The 21,331-nt window shown below is 37.7% G+C and overlaps 1 protein-coding gene and 1 non-coding gene across 7 annotated transcripts in view; one reads left to right on the top strand and one right to left on the bottom strand.

Moving 5' to 3' along the window:
* The window catches only part of PHKA1 (phosphorylase kinase regulatory subunit alpha 1), a 178,136-nt gene extending 157,374 nt beyond the window's left edge, over positions 1 to 20,762 (top strand). For 2 of the 6 annotated variants that reach the window (XM_004000633.5, XM_045050993.1), the window contains 10 exons: positions 309 to 387; positions 522 to 651; positions 5,704 to 5,805; positions 6,706 to 6,821; positions 6,959 to 6,997; positions 8,767 to 8,817; positions 11,841 to 12,005; positions 14,287 to 14,340; positions 16,463 to 16,663; positions 18,094 to 20,762. In XM_004000633.5, the coding sequence (XP_004000682.2) occupies positions 309 to 387; positions 522 to 651; positions 5,704 to 5,805; positions 6,706 to 6,821; positions 6,959 to 6,997; positions 8,767 to 8,817; positions 11,841 to 12,005; positions 14,287 to 14,340; positions 16,463 to 16,663; positions 18,094 to 18,267 (1,111 nt within the window). In that variant the 3' untranslated portion in view covers positions 18,268 to 20,762. The remainder of the gene's footprint in view (positions 1 to 308; positions 388 to 521; positions 652 to 5,703; positions 5,806 to 6,705; positions 6,822 to 6,958; positions 6,998 to 8,766; positions 8,818 to 11,840; positions 12,006 to 14,286; positions 14,341 to 16,462; positions 16,664 to 18,093) is intronic. The other 4 variants (XM_045050991.1, XM_045050994.1, XM_045050992.1 and 1 more) reach the window with 3 other exon arrangements.
* LOC111558787 lies at positions 4,449 to 4,555 on the bottom strand. Its single transcript, XR_002739927.1, has one exon. It is a non-coding gene; the product is annotated as a U6 spliceosomal RNA (small nuclear RNA).
* Positions 20,763 to 21,331: the final 569 nt, after the last annotated feature.

Here is a 21,331-nt window from a genome sequence, read left to right as displayed (position 1 = left end):
TGTCATATGTTAAGAATTAACCTTGAAATACTGATCTGGAAGGACCTCATCAGGTAAGTTTTACATAAAATTTTGAAGGAGTAGGGCAATCCAGGTTTAAAGAGGAGAGAGGAGAGTTTTCCTGAGTTGATATAGGCCAGAGTGGTTTGGGGTGGCAATGAACTTTGAACACTAAATGAACCAGATGCTACCAGTAATGAGACATTAAAGAGGTGACTTGGACTTGGGAGGAGCTTTTTTATTTTCTCCATGTATTTAGGCTTAAATAGTCACAGAGTTTTCTCTTTCTTCACTGTCTTCTCCCTCAGACCTCTGCCCTATGAAGTGCTCACTCAGCTGATAGATGAAGCCAGTGAAGGGGACATGAGCATTTCCATTCTTACACAGGTGAGCAGAATTATGAAGTTTAGTATGGTGATTGATATTTTTGTTTTCAATTGATTTGGCAGTTTCTGAAGACTACAAAATAGGCCTTGTGAGACCTGGGCCATAATTTTTGTCTATATTCATTCCATGCACAGGAAATAATGGTGTATCTAGCCATGTATATGCGAACTCAGCCTGGCCTCTTTGCCGAAATGTTTCGACTTCGAATTGGTCTAATCATACAAGTTATGGCAACAGAACTGGCCCATTCCCTTCGATGCTCAGGTATTCATTTTAGTAACTATTTTTGACAGAATTCACTTTTTTCGGTTTATTTTGAGAGAGAGAGAGAGGCAGAGGCAGAATTCACTTTTGATGTAGGTCTACTGGGGCGCCTGGGTGGCTCAGTTGGTTGGGCGACTGACTTCGGCTCAGGTCATGATCTTGCAGTTTGTGAGTTAAAGCCCCACATAGGGCTCTGTGCTGACAGCTCAGAGCCTGGAGCCTGCTTCGGATTCTGTGTCTCCCCCTCTCTCTGCCCCTCCCCTGCTCATGCTCTGTGTGTGTGTCTCTCTCTCAATAATAAACATTTAAAAAACTTTTTTAATGTCAGTCTATTGAGTTTTGGATCAAGAGGGAAAGAAAGCTAAAACATTTTATTGGTAGCTCAGAAACTGCATATAGCAATCTTGTTCCCATGTTAGTCAATCTGTATTTATATAAATCAAGAGACTGATAATTATGACAAATTTATGTATTAGTTCTGCAATTTCAAAATTCCACCTCTTGGGGGCTCTGCACTCCAAATTACATTCCTTCTAACTCCTAGAGTGAGCCTAAGTGTGCTTCGAATTTGAGCGTGACAGACTGGTTTTGATTCTGACTCAGGCAGTGCAACTTCTCGAACCAGACTGAGTCACCACATCAGTTTGATCATAATGTTAGTATTCTGTCTAGTCAACAACAGGATTGAATAAAGGAAAGCTGTATTTCTATGAAAATTTTCTGACAGGAGTCTCTTTGAAATTAACTATAGCTGTATTTGGCAAGATAACAGTTTTAGTTAGAAGAAAACCTGGGGCCTGTAGAAGCTGTAGCACAGAATTGTATACAGTGTGAGAGAGGGAAAGGGACCCACATGGCATGACTATTTTTCCATTGATATTTGTTTGATTTCTAAGAATGATAAAATAATAGAGATAGGGACTGCATACAAAAATGAAAATAGAGTTGTAAAACTCAATGTTAGCCATTGTTTCTGTTACATTTCCCCAAAAGGCTTTTAATTGAGCTATTAACAAATAGCTAATTTTTTTTTGCATGAGCCTAACCTAAATTACATAAGATAATTATATTAAAATAACCCTTTAAAGGAAAATAATGATTATTTTATACCTACCATATGCCAGACTGTGTGCTTTTTGCTTTATATTTATATACATTATCTCATTTGATCCTTACAACAACCCTCTGCAAAAGGTATTTCTGTTCCACTTTTACCAATAAGTCATCTGAATTTCAGAGAGGTTAAATAACTTGCCTAAAGTTACACATCTAGTAAATAGTACAATTTGAGTCCAAGTCTTTCTGATTCCATATGATTTCCAATTTAGCACATTGTTATGGATTATATGTATTACATTATACACATACATATATTCTCTAGCCATGTATCAAGGGATATTTTATTAAGGTCTAATTATTTAATAATAAACCTCAAGAAGGGAAAAATCCTCAAACATTCTTCACTTTTCTTTACCTCTTATGTATTTTTTTTCCTATGAATTCATCAAAACCATGACTCTTTATTTCTTACAAGGATAAAGTCAAGATCCCTGGGTGTGATATTCAAGACCCCCAACAGTCTGACCCCTACCTCCTACTTCAACAGTATTTCCCAATAATTTTATCAGCATCCTTGAAGATTGATGTCTTCTCTGATTTCCAAAGCATTTATTGTCTGTACCTCTCATTTGGCACTTAATATAGTCATGTTTATTGTTGTTTATTTTGTTTACATATGTGATCTCTCCCAAATAGTTGCTTAGCTTCTCAAGGTCAAGTGCCATGTCCTACCTGTTTGTTACTAACATTGTGTAAAGTCATGACCAACATGTAGTAAGGTCTCACTAACTGTCTGATTTTTTTATCTTTTTCAAGTTTTTATTTAAATTCCAGTTAGTTAACATATAATGTAATATTAGTTTCAGGTGTACAAGCTAGTGATTCAACACTTCTATACAACACCAGGTGCTCTTCACTACAAGTGCCCTCCTTAATGGCCATCATCCATTTAACCCATTCCCCCCCCCATCTCCCCTCCAGCAACCCTCAGTTTGTTCTCTATAGTTTAAAGAGTCTGTTTTCTGGTTTTCCTCTCTTGCTTCCCCTGTGTTCCTCTGTTTTTTTTTCTTAAGTTCCACATATGAGTGAAATCATATTGTATTTGTCTTTCTCTGACTGACTTATTTCACTTAGCATAATATGCTCTAGCTCCATCCATGTCATTGCAAATGGCAAGATTCAAAGATTTCATTCTTTTCTTGGTCTGAGTAATATTCCATTGTATATATACATCACATCTTTATCCATTCATCAGTCGGTGGACATTTGGGCTCTTTCCATAATTTGACTATTGTTGATAATGCTGCTAAAAACAATGGGGTACATGTGCCCCTTCCAATCAGCATTTTTGTATCCTTTAATTTTTTTTATATTTATTTATTTTTGAGACAGAAACAGAGCACGAGTTGGGGTAGGAGCAGAGTAAGAGGGAGATACAGAATCTGAAGCAGGATCCAGGCTCTGAGTTGTCAGCACAGAGCCCGATGTGGGGCTCGAACCCACAAAGCGTGGGATCATGACCTGGGCTGAAGTTGGACATTCAACCGACTGAGCCACCCAGGCGCTGCAGGGAATTCTACTTTTAACTTTTTGAGGGACCTCCATACTGTTTTCCACAGTGGCTGCACCAGTTTGCATTCCCACCAAAAATGTTAGAGGGTTCCCCTTTATCTGCATCCTCACCAACACCTGCTGTTTTCCTGTGTTGTTAATTTTAACCATTTTGACTGATGTGAGGCAATATCTCATTGTAGTTTTGATTTGTATTTGTCTGATGAGGAGTGATATTGAGCCTCTTTTCATGTGTCTGTTAGCCATCTATCTGTATGTCTTCTTTGGAAAAATCTCCATTCATGTCTTCTGCCCATTTCTTAACTGGATTATTTGTTTTTTGGGTGATGAGTTTACAATTTCTTATATTTTGGATACTAACCCTGTATCAGATATGTTATTTGCAAATATCTTCTCCCATTCCATCGGTTGCCTTTTAGGTTTGTTGATTGTTTCTTTGTTGTGCAGAACATTTTCATTTGGATATAATCCCAATAGTTTATTTTTGCTTTTGTTTCCCTTGCCTCAGGAGACACAGCTAGAAGGAAGTTGCTACAGCCAGTTTCAAAGAGACTACTGCCTATACTATCTTGTAGGGTTTTTATGGTTTCAGGTCTCACACTTAGGTCTCTCATCCATTTTGAATTTATTTTTGTGTCTGGTATAAGAAAGTGGTTCAGCTTCATTCTTCTGCATGTCGCTGTCCAATATTCCTAACACCATCTGTTGAAGAGACTTATCTTATTCCCATTGAATATTCTTTCCTGCTTTGTCGAAGATTAGTTGACCATATAGTTGTAGGTTCATTTCTGGGTTTTCTATTCCATTCCATTGATCTATGTGCCTGTTTTTATGCCAGTATCATACTGTCTTGATTACTTCAGCTTTGTGATATACCTTGACCTCTAGAATTGTAATGCTTTCCTTTTCTTTTTCAAGATTGCTTTGACTGTTTGGAGTCCTTCTGGCTCCATACAAATTTTAGGATTTTGTTCTAGATCTGTGAAAAATGCTGGTGGTATTTTGATAAGTATTGCATTGAATGTGTAGATTGCCTTGGGTAGTATAGACATTTTGACAATATTTGTTCTTCCAATCCATGAGTATGGAATGTCTTTCCATTTCTTTGTGTGCTTTTCAATTTATTTCATAAGTGTCTTATAGTTTTCAAAGTGCAATTCTTTTACCAAAATGTGGAATGCTTCACAAATTTGCATGTCATCCTTGCACGGGAGCCATACTAATCTTCTCTGTATTGTTCCAATTTTAGTATATGTGCTGTCAAAGTGAGCACTAACTGATATTGATAAAGTCCAGTCTTCTCATTATTCTTCATGATTTCATGGATTCATATCTATTCTCTCTTTTTAGTCTCTAGATTTCCAGACTGAGAAGTGTTTATTGTTTTAGTCCCTCTGTATGTATACATCCATTGCTTTTCTCTGACTGGCTTTCAGTTCCATATTTCTCTTTACATTCTTCCCACCTTCAAATAAAGATTCTACTAAGTTCCCTAGTGGTGTGGAAAGAGGATGAAGAAGAAATCAAGAATCTGATTAGCCCATAAACTGGATAATCAGTCTTTAAATTATTAAGAATCTTGGGGCGCCTGGGTGGCGCAGTTGGTTAAGCGTCCGACTTCAGCCAGGTCACGATCTCGCGGTCCGTGAGTTCGAGCCCCGCGTCGGGCTCTGGGCTGATGGCTCGGAGCCTGGAGCCTGTTTCGATTCTGTGTCTCCCTCTCTCTCTGCCCCTCCCCCGTTCATGCTCTGTCTCTCTCTGTCCCAAAAATAAAATAAAAAAAAATTATTAAGAATCTATTGCAGGGGCGCCTGTGTGGCTCAGTCAGTTAAGCTTCTGACTTCAGTTCAAGTCATGATCTCGCATCTGTGAGTTCAAACCCCATGTCGGGCTGTATGCTAACAGCTTGGAGCCTGGAGCCTACTTCAGATATTCTCTTTCTCTCTCTCTCTCTCTCTCTCTCTCTCTCTCTATCTCTATCTCTCTCTCTGCCCCACCCCACCTTCATGCTTGCGCTCGCTCTCTCTCTCTCTCTCTCTCAAAATAAATAAATAAATTTTTAAAAAAAGAATCTATTGCAGTATGCAGGGCGCATGGGTGGCTCAATCAGTTAAGCATCTGACTCCTGATTTCAGCCCAGGTCAGGATCTCATGGTCCTGAGATCAAACCCCTCATTGAGCTCCACACTGAGCTTGGAGCCTACTTAAGATTAAGATTCTCTTTCTCTCTCCCCCTACTCTAAAAAAGAAATCTATTGCACTATGAATACCCGGACAGTGTGGTGTGAAGAATTTATTTGTAATTCTATTTTTCCAATCAATCAAATAACTTAGAAATTCTAAGAAAGGAAATAGAGAACAAAATAGGGTGGGTATGTCAGGCAAATTGTGGTCCTCTGTACTAACATTTCTGATAACTAGCTGAGGAAGCCACAGACGGCCTGATGAATCTCAGTCCCTCAGCCATGAAGAATCTCCTGCATCACATTCTCAGTGGCAAGGAGTTCGGAGTGGAACGAAGTGGTAAGATTGAATAACCACATTTCCATTTTAGAGTGTTAGTTTGGTCTCGTTTGATTTTAAAATGTTTTTCTTTTATCTGAGGAAACTTTCCCCCAACTAAATAGAACCCCAGTATATGAAACAGTTAAAAGCAAAGCTGTCTTCTGGAACAAGATTTGGAAACTATTGTATATGTCTCTTTTTTTCTCCTTAAATGATAAATCAACTAAGTGGATTGCCATCATCTTTTGTTTTTGCACTGTTCTATCGATTCCTTTACATTATCCTGAATCTCTACTTTAGGACAACTGACAACCCGTATCATTTGAAACTTTCTTGTATTCCATTTGGCAGTAATTTAATAGCATTTGCAGTGGTGTGTCTGGGTGTATCAGATATATCAGATATATCCTTTCACCTGTGAATTCACATACATCTTAAGGTCTGTTGCAAATTAGTCCTCCACTTGGCACTTGGTGTTTTGGCAGTGGTGTTTGGTGCCAAGTACCTAAAACAGAGCAAATGAAAAAGGTTATCTTTCCTGCTCCACTTTTAGGCTTAGGCTAAACATGTAATTTCAGTTGGATGGATGCTAGACCTTTGAATGGTAAAAGAAAGTCATAAAACACTGCTTCTCAAGCCTTACTATGCATAAGGATCATGTGGGGAACTTGCAAAAGTACAGACTGATTCAGTAGGCCTGAAGTGGTACCCAAGATTCTACTAACAAGCTCCTAGGTGATGCTGATGCTGCTGGTGTATGGACCACACTTTGAATAGCAAGGTTATATAGTGGGTTATTTTCATTATTATTATTAACATAAAAGGAGGACATATATCTAAGTCTTCTAAGCATGGTGGACAAAATTATTTGAACCTGATTGTCCTCTCTCTTTCTGTTTAATCTGTCATGCTATGTAGTTCGTCCCACTGATTCAAATGTCAGCCCTGCTATTTCCATCCATGAGATTGGTGCTGTCGGGGCAACCAAAACAGAACGAACCGGGATAATGCAGTTAAAAAGTGAGATAAAGCAGGTAAGACATCTTGGGATATCTCGGGAGATTAGCTGGGATATTGTCATGTTAAAGAACATCCTTTTGGAATTGATCTTTGTTGGGATCGTGTATTTTGTTTCATATCCCGTGTTTAATTGGAGCCATTTATTTTTCAGGCGGAATTTCGTAGACTATCTATCTCAACTGAGAGTCAGGTGAAACAACTAGGGATCCTTTAACATAATTTAACCTGCCTTTAGTTCTATATAACATGCATGAGCTCATGGCCTTTTTACAAGTAAGATAAAAAACCACAGAGTCGCTTGATTCTCCTTTGTAACATTCATTTTATAGATAGCTTTCCTTTTCTGGACCAAACTGTTTTGCTAATTTTAGGAGGAAAGTAATTTGTTTCTGTTAGCAAGAAATTGAAACCCTGAGTTCCTCTTATTAGAATTAACATGTAATTTTGGAATTAATTTTCTCTATGCAACTAGACTCCATTTCCTTACGTTTAAGAACAGGTACTAGAGAGAACACCAGATTGGATGAGGGCCTTTTTAAAAATCTAGTTTCTTGGGGCTCCTGGGTGGCTCAGTCACTTGAGCATCCAACTCTTGGTTTCTGCTCAGGTCAAGGGATCAAGCCCCATGTCAGGCTCCATGCTGAGCATGGAGCCTGCTTAAGATTCTCTCTCTCCCCCTCTGCCCCTCTCTCCTGCTCACTCTCTTTCTCTTCCTCTCTCCCTAAAATTTCAAAAAAAAATCTAGTTTCAGGTATTTCCCCCAAATTATATTTTTATCATTGTCATGAGAGAGGTATACAAAAGGTGTTGTGGATACATAGAGGTAAAACATTGAAATCATTCAGGGAGCTGATGGGAATTATCAGACATCATACTGTAGCCTCTTACTCATTTTCCTTGCAGTTGAGAATAGATGAATTATTATGCTCTACAAAGAAATACTTAACACAAACTTCCATAGCTTTATTCAAAACTCTGGGAAATCATGTGATTTTCAGAGTCTCCAAATTGAGAAGGTACTGATTTGGTCTCCCCTAGTAGCACTTTTTATGAAAATCTTAAAACTACTCCTCCTGACTTATGGTAGTTTGCAGTACTAAAGCACATCCAGAAGAGGAGAGACAAAATGGAAATTTTTTGTTGGAGGTTTTATGGGAGTCAGAACCATTTAGGACAAGAATGAGCCAATGCTTGAAGTTTAATTTGAAGGAAACTTTTCAGATTCATATTATGCAAGGGTAAGAACTGAATGGACTAATAGGAAACTGTTAACTAGTACAGGTTTTTTCACAGATAATTTGGATAACCTGAACATTTTCCTATCTGAAAGGTGAAAGAACTATGTTTCATACTGAGGAGTTAAACTGATGTTGTTGGTAAACAGTCCTTGTTTTGGCTGAGAGTGATTGGCTAAATATTTTTTTATAGTTGTTTATAGTTACACAGTATTACTTACAAGTTCATTATATATTTAGAACTTGAAGTCCCTGTTCCCAGCTAGATTACTATGATATTAAGGACTTGACCTATCCAGCTATATCATTTAATTCCTTTTTTTACACATCCACTACCTATAGGAATTCAAGAAAGGCAAAATCATTAGGAATATAATGTCAAGGATTGAGAGACCTAAATTTTCATTACTTTCTAATTTCTAATTATTGATTTCCATCCTTACTTGCCTGTCTGGTATTTTGTATTGTTCTAAACCCTTTTCTCTACCACTCACCAATGCCCTTTTTTCTGATCATGGGAAAAAATATTTTTAAAGGCAGTTTTTCTTTACCTTTTACCATGGCTTCTGGAGTAAGGCTATTTCATCAGCTTTTTAAATAATAACATGCTGGCTAGTTACTTGAATAGTCTGTAATTTTACCCTACTAATATGTTTTTAAACACAAATAATGTTTGCCTTGCCTCATCTCTTCTAAAATCTTATTTTCTAATTTTGTTTTATAGTCCAATGGTGGTCATCCGTTGGGTATAGATTTGACATCACCATCTTTTCTGGTAACTGCTGTTATATTATATACCATTCACAAGTACTTTGAATATGCTGTTATATAAGTCATGACATATACTGACTGAAAAGAAAACCAAAATGAATCAAGAACTAAAATAACTATAAATCAACTTCATGTATGGGGGTAAAATCTTTCCATTCGTTTTCCTACAAGGGGTAGCAAAGGGGGTTCAGTTCTAGCCTCTTTTCCATTTCAGAGAAAACAAAATTCAATTTAATAAGTACTTAAGTGTCTGTTTATGCATTTATTCTTTCAACTAATATAATTAATTGCATGTATACTAGGTGCCAGGCACTGTACTAGATGGTATCAGCATCCCCTGGGAGCTTCTTAGAAATGTAAAATCTTGGTCCCCACCCTAGGCCTACTGAATCAGAAAGGCTTGGGTAAGGCCCACCAGTCTGTGTTTTAATAAGCTTTCCAGGTGATTCTGATGTACTTTTAAGTTTGAAAGCCACTGGATTGGCTGTTATTCTGATTAGCAATGTACTTAGTAAATATTTATTGAGTGCCAATTTTGTACCAGGCACTGGAAATACAATAAACAACAGAACAGATATGGTCCTTGCCATCATGAAGTTTACGTTTTAGGAAGACTGATTTCCGATTAGATTTCCTTGGTTTAAACCAATGTAATGGCCTCTGACTTCAGATTTCTTAAACTGAAGAGATTAAGGCAACTCCAACTTTTTTGCTGTTTGTTTGTTGTTTGTTTTTTGTTTTTTGTTTTTTGTTTTTTTGTTTTTTAAGGTTGTATTAGCTATCATGGATCCCTTGAATTTCCATGTGAGTGTTGGGATAAACTTGTCAATTTCTGCAAAGAACCTAGTTGGGATTATGATGAAGACTATAGATAAATTTCAATCTGTAGATAAATTTAAAGGGTATTGCCACCTTAACAATGTTAAGTCTTCTGATCCATGAACATGGGATTTCTTTCCATTTATTTAGGTTTTTAATTTCTTTCAAAATGTCTGGTAGTTTTCAGAGTATATGTTTTATACTTCTTTTGTTAAATTTATTCCTAAGTATTTTATTCTTTCAGATGCTATTTTAAATGAAATTTTTTTCTTAATTTCATTTGCAGATTGTTGATTGCTAGTGTTTAGAAATTACAAGTGATTTTTATATTGATCTTATATTGTGCAATTTTACTGAACTCATTTGTCAGTTCTAACTGTCTTTCAGTGAATTTCTTATATATAAGATTATGTCATTTGCAGATATAGTTTTACTTGTTCCTTTCACTCTGGATGTCTTTTATTTCTTTTCTTGCTTAATAGCACTGACTAGAACCTCTAGTGCAATGCTGATTAGAAGTAGCAAGAGTAAAAACATCTTTGTGTTATTCTAAACTATCCTCTAAACTTAAGAGGAAAAACATTCAGTCTTTGACCATTTGTTATGATGCCAGCTGTGGGGTTTTGTAGATGTACTTTATTAGATTGATGAAGTTCCCCTCTGTCTCTAGTTTGTTGAGTGTCTTTATCATGAAGGAGTGTTAGATTTTATTGAATGCTTTTTCTGCATCTATTAGGATGATGTGGTTTTTATCCTTTATTCTCCTGATGTGGTGTATTACATTAATTGATGTCTGGATGTGAAACCTTGAATTTCTGTAGTAAATTCTATTTCATCATGGTGCATAATTCTTTTCTATGTTGCTGAATTTGGTTTGCTAGTATTTTGTTGATTTTTGTATCTATATTCAGAAGGGATATTGATCTGTAGTTTTCCTGTGATGTCTTTAATTTTGGAATAAGGGTAATATTGGCCTCAAAATGAGTTGGAAAGTTCCTTCTCTTTTTTGGGGAGAGTTTGTTAGGAACTGATAATTAATCTTTAAATGTTTGATAGAATTAACCAGTGAAGCCATCTGTGCCTGAGTTTTTCTTTGTGGGAAGTTTTATAATTACTAATTTGATCTCTATTATAGATCTATTCAGACTTTCTGTTTCTTCTTGAGTCAGGTTGGATAGTTTATGTCTTTCTAGGAATTTGTCCATTTCATCTAAGTTATGTAATTTGTTGACGTATGGCTGCTGATGGTACGTCCTTAGAGTCCTTTTTGTTTCTTTAAAGTCAGAGGTGATGTTCCCTCTTTCTGTCCTGATTTTAATACATTCAGTCTTAACTTTTTGAGGGGGAGCTAAATATTTGTCAATTTAGTTTATATTTACTGTCAAAGAAACAAATTTTAGTTTCATTGCTTTTCTCTGTTGCTTTTCTATTCTCTATTTTATTTCTTTCTCCTGCACTGTTTATTATTTTCTTCCTTCTTTCTTCCTTTTAGCTTAGCTTGCTCTTGTTTTTTTCATTGTCTGAAGGTTTTTTTCATTGTTTGGCTATCAATTTGAGATATTTCTTCTTTTTTAATACAAGCATCTATGACATAAATTTCTCTTTAAAGCATTGTTTCAGCTGCGTCCCATAAATTTTGGCATGTTGTATTTTCATTTTCATTTATTTCAGAGTGTTTTCTAATTTTCCTTGTGATCTCTTTCTTAAACCACCAGTTATTTAGAGGCGTATTGTTTAATATCCACATATTTGTAAATTTCCTAAATTTCCTTGTGTTTTTTATTTCTAATTTAATTTCATTGTAGTCAGAGAACATGCTTTATCTGATTTCAATTCTTTTAATTTGGTTGAGGCTTGTATTATAGCCCATGAAAGCAACAAACTAAGCCATAGACCAGCTGGAATTTTAACAGAGATAACCAAGGAAAGAGACAGCTAAGAAACTCCCAGGTCATCAATATTTGTATGGCACTATTTAAGTATCACTAGATTGCTTTCTAAAAGGATCTAGATTTACAAAGGTTTACATTGTTGCTAGCTACTCATAAGTCTACTAGCTTCACTGTAACCTCTTTATCTTGGGTGTTACACTTAATATGTGGTTTCTAATTCTACTGAGAGTGTTTATTATTCACTATGCTATAATACTTTATCAGAAGAACAGAGATAGCTTTTGATTTATGTTCTTTCCTCTCCTCTTCTCCCAAGTCATCTGGAACATCTGTGACTCCAAGTAGTGGGTCCTTTCCTAGAGGTGAACAGACATCTAAAGATAATCGTCAAGGTCAGTGGCAACGCCGAAGAAGGCTAGATGGAGCACTGAACAGAGTGCCAATTGGATTTTATCAAAAAGTATGGAAAGTTTTACAGAAGGTAAGCATAACACATTGTAGATGTATCTTTATTTTCCCACTTGATATCCTCAGTCTCCTTGGCTGAGATATGACTTGACTGTGACATCACTACAATTATATAAATGTCATATGCTCATATGGACAAAACCTAGAAGACATAATCAAAGAAGTTGATTTATTATTTTGATATTATTTATTATTTAGTCTCTATTATTGACACTAAGGTATTTTTTATAAATTAGATTTCGAAAATCATCACTTCTCTGCTTTTGCCCATACTTGAACATTGTTGGACTTTGTGATACATTTGCTACTTATAAAATCTGGTGATAAAGAGCCTGCTTTCTTTGTAGCTATTGTAGAGTGGAAATGTTATTTGTAGTAATGTGCTGACAGTAGAGTAAAACTGCTGCAATGTCTGAGGAGTTAGTGTAAGAAGCTGTTCTATTTTTTCTTGGATGAAAACTACTAAATAGATGCAAGATTATAATGATTTTAATGACCCAAAGCCTTTGTTGGTGTGACCAATTTTTGTTTTTCTTTCAAAGGCCTAGCTTGCCAAAGACATTTAAGAGGACATCACACCAGTATGATTGTGACAGATTTAGAGGGCCAGGAAGACCATGGTACTCATTCATAGGTCTCATTTATAGTCTCTTAGGTGGCACTTTCTGCTTCATTGCCGTTAGCAAGGACCTGAAGAAGATTTCATCCAGGGCTTCAAAACCTTAGTTATGCTTCTCCCCTTAGCACAATGATATTCTTCCAGGGACCAAAACAGGTGATCTTTTGGAAAGGTAAAAGTTGTTTCCCCAGACTAGTAGCTCTGGAAATCTTCTTTTCAGAGAGTGTTATTAAAACTCTCCATCTAACTTCTCTAGCACCCTGGTCACAGACAGATATTTTATCTCTACAGCTATGCCTGGGTTATGGAAATTTGATTTCACAGACATGTAGTGGGTGCTGTTCTACCCCAGATACCATGGAATGTATCTGTTTTTATCATCAAGAAGTTTAATACATAGTTATCTTCTTAAATATCAGCTATAATGTAAAGCTGAAATGTATTATGATAAAGGTACAGAACCACAAGGTCTTGCAAATACAAAAAAAGGAACATTTAAATATGACCAGGAATATTGAGTATTTTATGGCAGAATCAAAACATGGACTTGGAATCCTAATATAAGAGGACAAACAAATGCCCTCTGTACTAAGACTGTTATTTGGCATATGAAACATGGGATGGAAGTGTCAGGTACCAGAGCCAGTAAACCTGCTGGATTGGAATCTTTGTCTGTGGCTTAATATATGTTGTTTTAATTTGTTTAACATCTAAAACGGCAAGTCCTTAATGCCCATTGCTTTTTAATAATTGAGTTGATTGTAAGAGAGAAGATAAAATATCATTCATTTATATTTCCTGAGCATCTGCTGTACGCTAGGCAGTGTCCTAAGTGCTCATGGTGATACAGCAAAGAACAAAATAGACAACAGTCTATCCTTATGGGAGCTTAGATTCTGCTATTCAATAAATAATAAACATAATAAGTAAATTATATAGAATTAAAAGAAGACAAGTATTGTAGTAAAAGTACAGCAGAGTGAGGGCATCAAGGGCACTGATGTTCGGGGGCAGGGGATGCTTAACTAGAAAATGTAGTAACTGCTGGGTGCCTGGGTGTCTCAGTCAGTTAAGCGTCCAACTGCAGCTGAGGTCATGATCTCACGGTTCGTTCGTGAGTTTGAGCCCCACGTCGGGCTCTGTGCTGACAGCCCAGAGCCTGGAGCTTGCTTCTGATTCTGTGTCTCCCTCTCTCTGCTCCTCCCCTGCTCATGCCCTGTCTCTCTCTGTCTCTCAAAAATAAATAAACATTAAAAAAATTTTTAAATGTAGTAACTATACAAGTCTGAAAAATATGTATTTTGAGGGTTTTTATTCTTCAGCCTAAAAATCTTTCTGAAAGCCTATTTGTGATGGGTCTGGGACCTAGCATGATATCTTTTCTGATAGTCTCTGAATCTTTGGGACTAGTCTATCCCAGAAGGTAGACCTTCTCTATCACTTCCACTCCTTTAAATTGAGGGTAAATCTTGCATCTACCGTAGCCCAGCCCTGCTTCTTGCCACATAATAATCATAAGCCCTTGGCAAGGACACTTGAGCTGCAGGGCCTTTCACTGGCCTGTGATTGTTCAGCATCTACCCCATGAAGTGCACTTAGAAATACTAAGTGTCTCCTTACAGGCTCCCATTTATCAGCATATCCTTGGTGACAACATGTTTTTGCTCTTTTGCAGTGTCATGGACTCTCTGTAGAAGGTTTTGTTCTTCCTTCTTCAACCACTAGAGAGGTGAGATTCTGTGTCTTTCACATTTATGTGATTGATGGTTTATGTCACTAAAGTATTTCAGTGATCATTTTTCAACATAACAGTTCTATGACTCTAGATCAGCTAAACATGAAGTGCAGTTGAGGAAAGGAGAGAATATTTTTTAAAAACAGAATAGGAAAAGAAATAGAATGGGAACATTAGAGAGTAATTATGTATTACATTAATTATATAAGGACAGCCCCCTTTTGATGGTTAAGTTAGGCTGGTTTATGTGAGTATTGCCAGTTAGAGAGGGCAGACAAGATAGAAATCTAGAAATGGATGACCTCTCATGTCCCCATCCTTTTCATCCCCACCTTTCTCTTGTAGGATGCTTGTAGACTATTATATTATGAACTAGTGGTCCTCAGCTCTAACCATATGTCATAGCAACCTGAGCTCCCATCTCCAATTTAGTGGATTAAAATCTCCAGGGATGGAACCTGAGCATCTGTACTTTAAAAAAAAATCCTTGGGGCACCTGAGTGGCTCAGTCAGTTGAGCGTCCAACTCTTGATTTTGGCTCAGGTCATGATCAGGTTGTGGGATTGAGCCCTGCATCCGACTCCAACATGGAGAGATTCTCTCTCCTTCTCTGTCCTTTCTCTCTCTCTCTCTCTCTCTCTCTCTCTCTCTCTCTCTCTCTCTCAAATAAACAAACAAACAATCCTTAGAATGAGTCTGATATATAACCATGGTTGGAAAATAATGCCATGAACCACAGACATGTATTATTGGGCGCTTTTATATTTCCCTTTTTGCCCAATCACATAGATATTCTAAAGAAATAACTTTTATACAAAGCCAACAAAGGAACTAGAATTAGCAAATTAGGAATAGTAAGATTGGATGGTAGAGCATTCTCAAAAACACTGGAGTTGTTGTAGGCAATGGCTGGAGGGGCGAGTGCAGGAAGCTAATGCTATGCCTCAGAGCTTCACTCTTGCCTCTAGGCCTCTTCTCTAATAAAGAACACTGTGCCCTCTCTGTCCTTTCTCTGCTTTTAAGCAAGATTGAAATGTTAATATAATTAATAATAATACATGGTACCTTTAAGAGTCTTCAGAGTACCTATACACATTCTTTAATTTGATCTTTAAAACAGGTATGTGAGGGGCACCTGGGCGGCTCAGTCGGTTGAGCGTCTGACTTTAGCTCGGGTCATGATCTCGCAGTGGACGAGTTCAAGCCCATGTCGGGCTCTGTGCTGACAGCTCAGAGCCTGGAGCCTGCTTCTGATTCTGTGTCTCCCTCTCTCTCTGCCTCTCCCCCGCTCATGCTCTGTCTCTCTCTGTCTCAAAAATAAAGATAAACATTTTTTAAAAATTTTTAAAAAACAGGTATGTGAGACAGCTAAGGAAGGGATTGTAGTTTCCGATTTACAAATAAGGAAACAAATTTAGGGAAATGAATTGTTCAGGGTCCTAGAACTAGTAACTAACAAAGACAGGACTTGAACCCTGGTCTTTAGGGTCCAAATATATATATTTGGGTCCATTATATATAAGGTCCATTATATACTCAATACAATTTTGCCAAAAATTATTCCTCACTGCTCTTCACCCTAAAATAACTTTGTATTTCTTCATGCCCATTTTAATCTAACAGTATATAAATGTTTTACATAATTCTAGTCATCCTGTACATACAGTTTTAAGTTCTACTTAGATTTTTCCTGTATCTACGGTCATCATATTTATTCTTTTAAATGACTCTATAAAAACCCATGAAGTTGCTGTACCATAATATGCCATTTATTTACATGACCATTCCCATGTTTAGATTACTTTTAGTTTTACATTTGTGACTAATGCTGTAAACACTCTTGCACATAGGGCTTTTTCCCTCACTTGAATTATTAACTTTGGATAAACTCTCAAAAATAGGATTGTGAGTTAGGGGGCATTGACACTTTTATGACTCTTGTTATGCATTGCTAGACTGCATTCCAAAAAGATCGGACCAATTTACTCACTCAGGTACTTTGAAGGAGACTGAGCTACACTTTGGCTACAGTGCTTTTCCTGCCTTTCAGAATAGGTGATTGATAACTCCTGGATGATGGGCTCTTAGGAATTGATTTTCTTTTTCTCTATCACAGATGACTCCAGGCGAGATTAAATTCTCTGTTCATGTGGAATCTGTCCTGAACCGTGTACCTCAGCCAGAGTACCGCCAGCTTCTGGTTGAAGCCATCCTTGTCCTCACCATGATGGCAGATATTGAAATTCATAGTATTGGAAGCATCATTGCTGTGGAAAAGATAGTGCATATTGCTAATGACTTGTTCCTTCAAGAACAGGTAGGCAAGTGGCAAGCCTGTTGTTTTCTCAAAGGGGAATGTCTGACACTAACCTAACTGCATTCAGAGCTCTTAGTGAAGCCAAGGTCACTTTCTTGTGCCCTCTTCCTCATAGCTCTTTTCTGAGTCCCTCTGTAATGGCTCTGAGCTCTGTTTGCAGAAGAAGTAGGCTGTGGGACGGCCTCTGTCTTTCACCAAGTGTTTTTGTGATTGTGTGAGATGGTAAAGTTGCCTGGAATTCAGGAGGTTTTTATGCTTTTCATCATATTTCAGTCTTCTTATCACATGGCTTTTTATAGCAATAAGGACTTAAGAAGAGACAACTGGATAGCATATCCTTTTTGGACTATTAAGGAAAAAAGAAGATTCAATTTTGGTTTGGTTTGGTTTTGTTTTTGCGTTAGCTACTTACCTATAGGAAAATATTAAAGTGAAACTTTTAATTCTACATTTAAAAACTTTTTCTTAATGTATCTTCTTCCAGGACATTAACCATGTTTACAAAATGCAGACTATTGAAAGCTTTCCAAATGTTTCCTAGATTAAGAGTAGAAACACTAAGGTGAAGTACATGCCCTGTCATCAATAGGAAAATCTCCAAAATATGTAATAGGTATTTCATTCTATTATTAGGCACTGTGGGAAAATGTGAAAAAAAAAAATCAGAAGTACCCAGGACAGTGCTAATTTTAAATATTCTGGATTGCTGTTAGTCTGTGTATCAGACAATATGATCCCTTTTAGGCATAGACTCTAGCTTGGAAAGTGTACAGTCTATTTGAACTAAGTCTACTTAGAAAGAAATAATCATCAAAAGCAAGATAAAATAATATGTGCTAAAATCAGTAGTACTGGAAAGATTAGGACCCAAGTCCATCTGGGGTGATTTGTAAGTATTAACATTTGACTCTTAACAGGTACAACTCGTTTAATTAACTGTTATATTTAACTTTCAAAATTCTGAACAATTAATATTTTAAAAGTAATGTCATCATGAGGGCACCTGGGTGGCTCAGTCGGTTCAGCTCAGGTCATGATCTCATGGTTCGTGGGTTTGAGTTTCGCACCGGGCTGTGCTGTCAGCTCAGAGCCTGGGGCCTGCTTTGGATCCTCCGCCCCCACTCTCTCTCTGCCTCTCTCTCTCTCTCCCTCTCTTTCTCTGTCTCTCTCTCTCTCTCAAAAATAAACATTAAAAATTTTTTAATTAAAAAAATAATGTCGTAGGATGTGGGTATCTAGGGGAAAATGTACATATAGAAACTCACATTCAACATTTTGTGCATAACCGATCCCTTCCTACCAAAACAGCCTAAGATCCAACTAGCTAGTGATGGGGAGGAGGCTCTGAGTAATCCCAATGAGGACTTTAACTAATAGGATTAGTAATTTTTCCTTTCCCCTGTGTTCTCCTACCCTTAAAAACCAAACAGAAAACCCTCGGGGCAGATGATACCATGTTGGCCAAGGATCCTGCGTCCGGCATCTGTACTCTTCTGTATGACAGTGCACCCAGTGGCAGGTTTGGCACCATGACCTACCTCTCCAAGGCAGCTGCCACCTACGTACAGGAGTTCCTGCCTCACAGCATCTGTGCCATGCAGTGAGGCCTCTGGGCCCTGGCTGCAGGGAGCCTTTTGACAGCTGGTTCCTGCCTCGGTTGATCATGCATGGGACTGAAATGTGTTGGCCTGATCACTCCTACCCTGCCCCTTTCCATCCCATCCCACCCAAGAAGAATGAACTTTTCTGATCCACTAACTGCTTTCGAAGTGAACCTCTGCCTGGAGGAATATGCCCGCCCAGGCACTCTGTTGTAGGCCTTAATTCTTTCATGGTTCATGGAAGTTTGCATGTGTTTTTATCCTCCAGATCTGTTACAAATTTAGTTTCCTAACTACTGTTTGCAGAGTAGGTATTAATAATAACTTATGACTGAAGTTTGGAAATTTTTCTTATGTGTAGTTTCATTGTGTGAATGAGTGGTGGGTGCTTTGGGACATTGTTTCAAGTGGGGAAACCCTAAAGTGTTGGATTTTATACTACCACAAATTGGAAATATCTATTCTAAGTGCCTTTTCTTGGGAAAGGAGAGTACCAGATCATGGTTTTCTTCATTACTCACGTGTTGCCTCACACTGAGTGACAAACGCCTTTCTGTATAGAATTACTGTCCCTGTTCTTGCCTTCTCTGTATCTACATAACATAATTTCTACTCTCCCTTTGGTGAAATATCAAAAAAATGCAAGTGCAGTGTCTGTATTTAAGAATTTTGATATTAGCAATTGAAATCACCTTTTCCGAAGATTGCTGGTGCTCAGAGATGTATCTGTAGCAGAAAATGCAGAAAAACCCAGGAGCCAGGAGCCCAGTTCCAAAAAGGAAGGGAAAAGAGATGCCTGCAATAGTGTCTTACACCTAGGGAACAGAGAGGGAATCAATCAGAGGTAAGTTAGTACCCTGAAGAGAGCCTTGTGCACCAACTTTTGCCTCAGAAGAGTGGGCCAAGACACAACATGCAGAATAATTGATGTCTCTGTCTTTGGCAAACAGGAATCCAGCAGTCAAGTCTATAGCTGCCTTCACAAGCAGTCCTTCCTTGGTGATCCTTACCTGTCTGTCTCACTCGCCTACTGACTTTTTACAGCATCCCACCCCCCACCCACCACCAACTCCCTGTCCTCCCATCGGTTCTTAAACTCTTTCACTTACATCTTCACTCCCTGATTCTAGTGTTCATATCTATGTGTATTTTGATATCTGTTGGCATATATCTGTTTCTTATAAATAGCTGCATTTGTGTGTGTGTCTAAGCATACATGAGAATTTTTCTGAATGTAAGTAGTTTCAATGTGTCTGTATATCTAGCTGTATCTACATTTGGCGGCCTATGTAAATATGTGTTATATGGATGGTGGTGACCGTGGCCCCCAGGCTGACACACCAAGAGTAATGGAGGAATCCTTAAGTCCTTTTCCCTAGTCCCATGTTTAGGTAACCTCATTTGAAGAATGTTTCTCCTAACTTTCTTAATTGAGGCTGCTGTAACAAAATACTGTAGACTGGGTGGCTTAAATAACAAACATTTGTTTCTCACATTTCTGGAAGCTTAGAGGCCCAAGATTGGGGTTCCTGCAGACTCAGTGTCCAGGGAGGACCCTCTTCCTGGTTTGCAGATGGCCACCTTCTTGCTGTGTCTTCAGATGGCAGAGAAAAGGGGGACGGAGGGGACTCTAGACTCTTCTTTTTCATAAGGGTACTAATTTTGTTATGGGAACTCTTCCCTTATGACTGCATCTAATCCTGATTACTTTCCAAAGGCCCCCATCTCCAAATCCCATCACCTTGGGGATTAAGGCTGAATACCCAATGTGAATTTCAGAGGGGTACAAATATTCAGTCCATAGCACTTTCCTTCTCCTTGTTTATGTGTCAAGAGTCTGCTAATTTACCTGTTTGCACTCAGGTAACTTCCTACTTCTGTCCTTTCCTTTCTCTCAGATTTTTCAGATTTTTCTCCAAGAATGGGGCTGGGGCTAGGGATCTCTCTAAACGGTTCTTACAAAACCCATGACAGTCTTTTGAGTGCATGAGTAAGTGAACACAGTAAGTAGGCTGATAGAAAACAGAGAGTGGAAATGAGAGAGGATAGCCAACCTTTTTAGAATAGAATGTCTCTCAGAGCAAATGGAAACACACAGTAAGTAGCTTTCTGATTACATGATTTTCTGGTCACCTTATAAAGATAATTTATGACCTGTTCTGACACTGTCTTTTCACTGGCTGTGCATACCCCAGCCACCGGAAGTACATCTGGAGTGGCACAGGTGAAAACCTCTGCTCTCTGCCATGTTAGTTTGCCTGAACTGACACTGACTGCTGCGTTTCTCTGGGTTTGCTAAATTGCCTATCACTGTGCTCTCCATCCAGTGGTATTTCACATTTAAAGCAACTTTTTAGAAAACTTGATCTGCATTTTATTCTTTGTAAGCATGTGATACTAAAAGAAACTTTGGACTTTTTTTTAAGCACTTCTGTTTTGAAATTAGAATTAAAAATTGGAATGTCCAATTAAATCATGTCTGATGCCAGTGTTCAAAACTTTATGTGTGTTTTTGTGACTGGGGTTTATTTTGTGGCTCTATTTTACATACTCTATTTAATTATACAGTACAGTCAAAGCTCATTAATTGGCTCAAAGTAGAATTATCTTAATATAGAAATCATATATATTCTATAATATGTTAGATAATATAAGTAAAGAAACACAGTTTTATCTTTCAAATACATACCCACTCAAACTAGGCTCATTAAATTAAAATGGGCTTATTGACATCTTTAGGGGACCTGTACTGATGAATGAATAAGATTTTTACTCAGTGTTACAATTGTGTGCAAATGGGGCTTCTGTACTACCGGAAGGTACTTAACAACAATTTGTTCTCCTAAGTATTATAAATATTTGGCAGAATCCTGTTTATACTACTCATTAACCATCGTGTAACAAGAGAGGGTTTATTCAGTAAGGATGAACCAGTCTCCAATCCCATCCTCACTAATTAGGTTTCACTACACTGTAGGAATTTTATACAACTGGTGGGGCAAACGTTGTCGTTCTTACCCATGGCTCACAAAACCTCTACTGCCCCCCTTTGCACTTACTCAATACC

The sequence above is a fragment of the Felis catus genome, chromosome X (assembly GCF_018350175.1).
Source record: "Felis catus isolate Fca126 chromosome X, F.catus_Fca126_mat1.0, whole genome shotgun sequence".
NCBI classification, from domain to species: domain Eukaryota; kingdom Metazoa; phylum Chordata; class Mammalia; order Carnivora; family Felidae; genus Felis; species Felis catus.
This window is presented reverse-complemented; position numbering and strand designations above follow the sequence as displayed.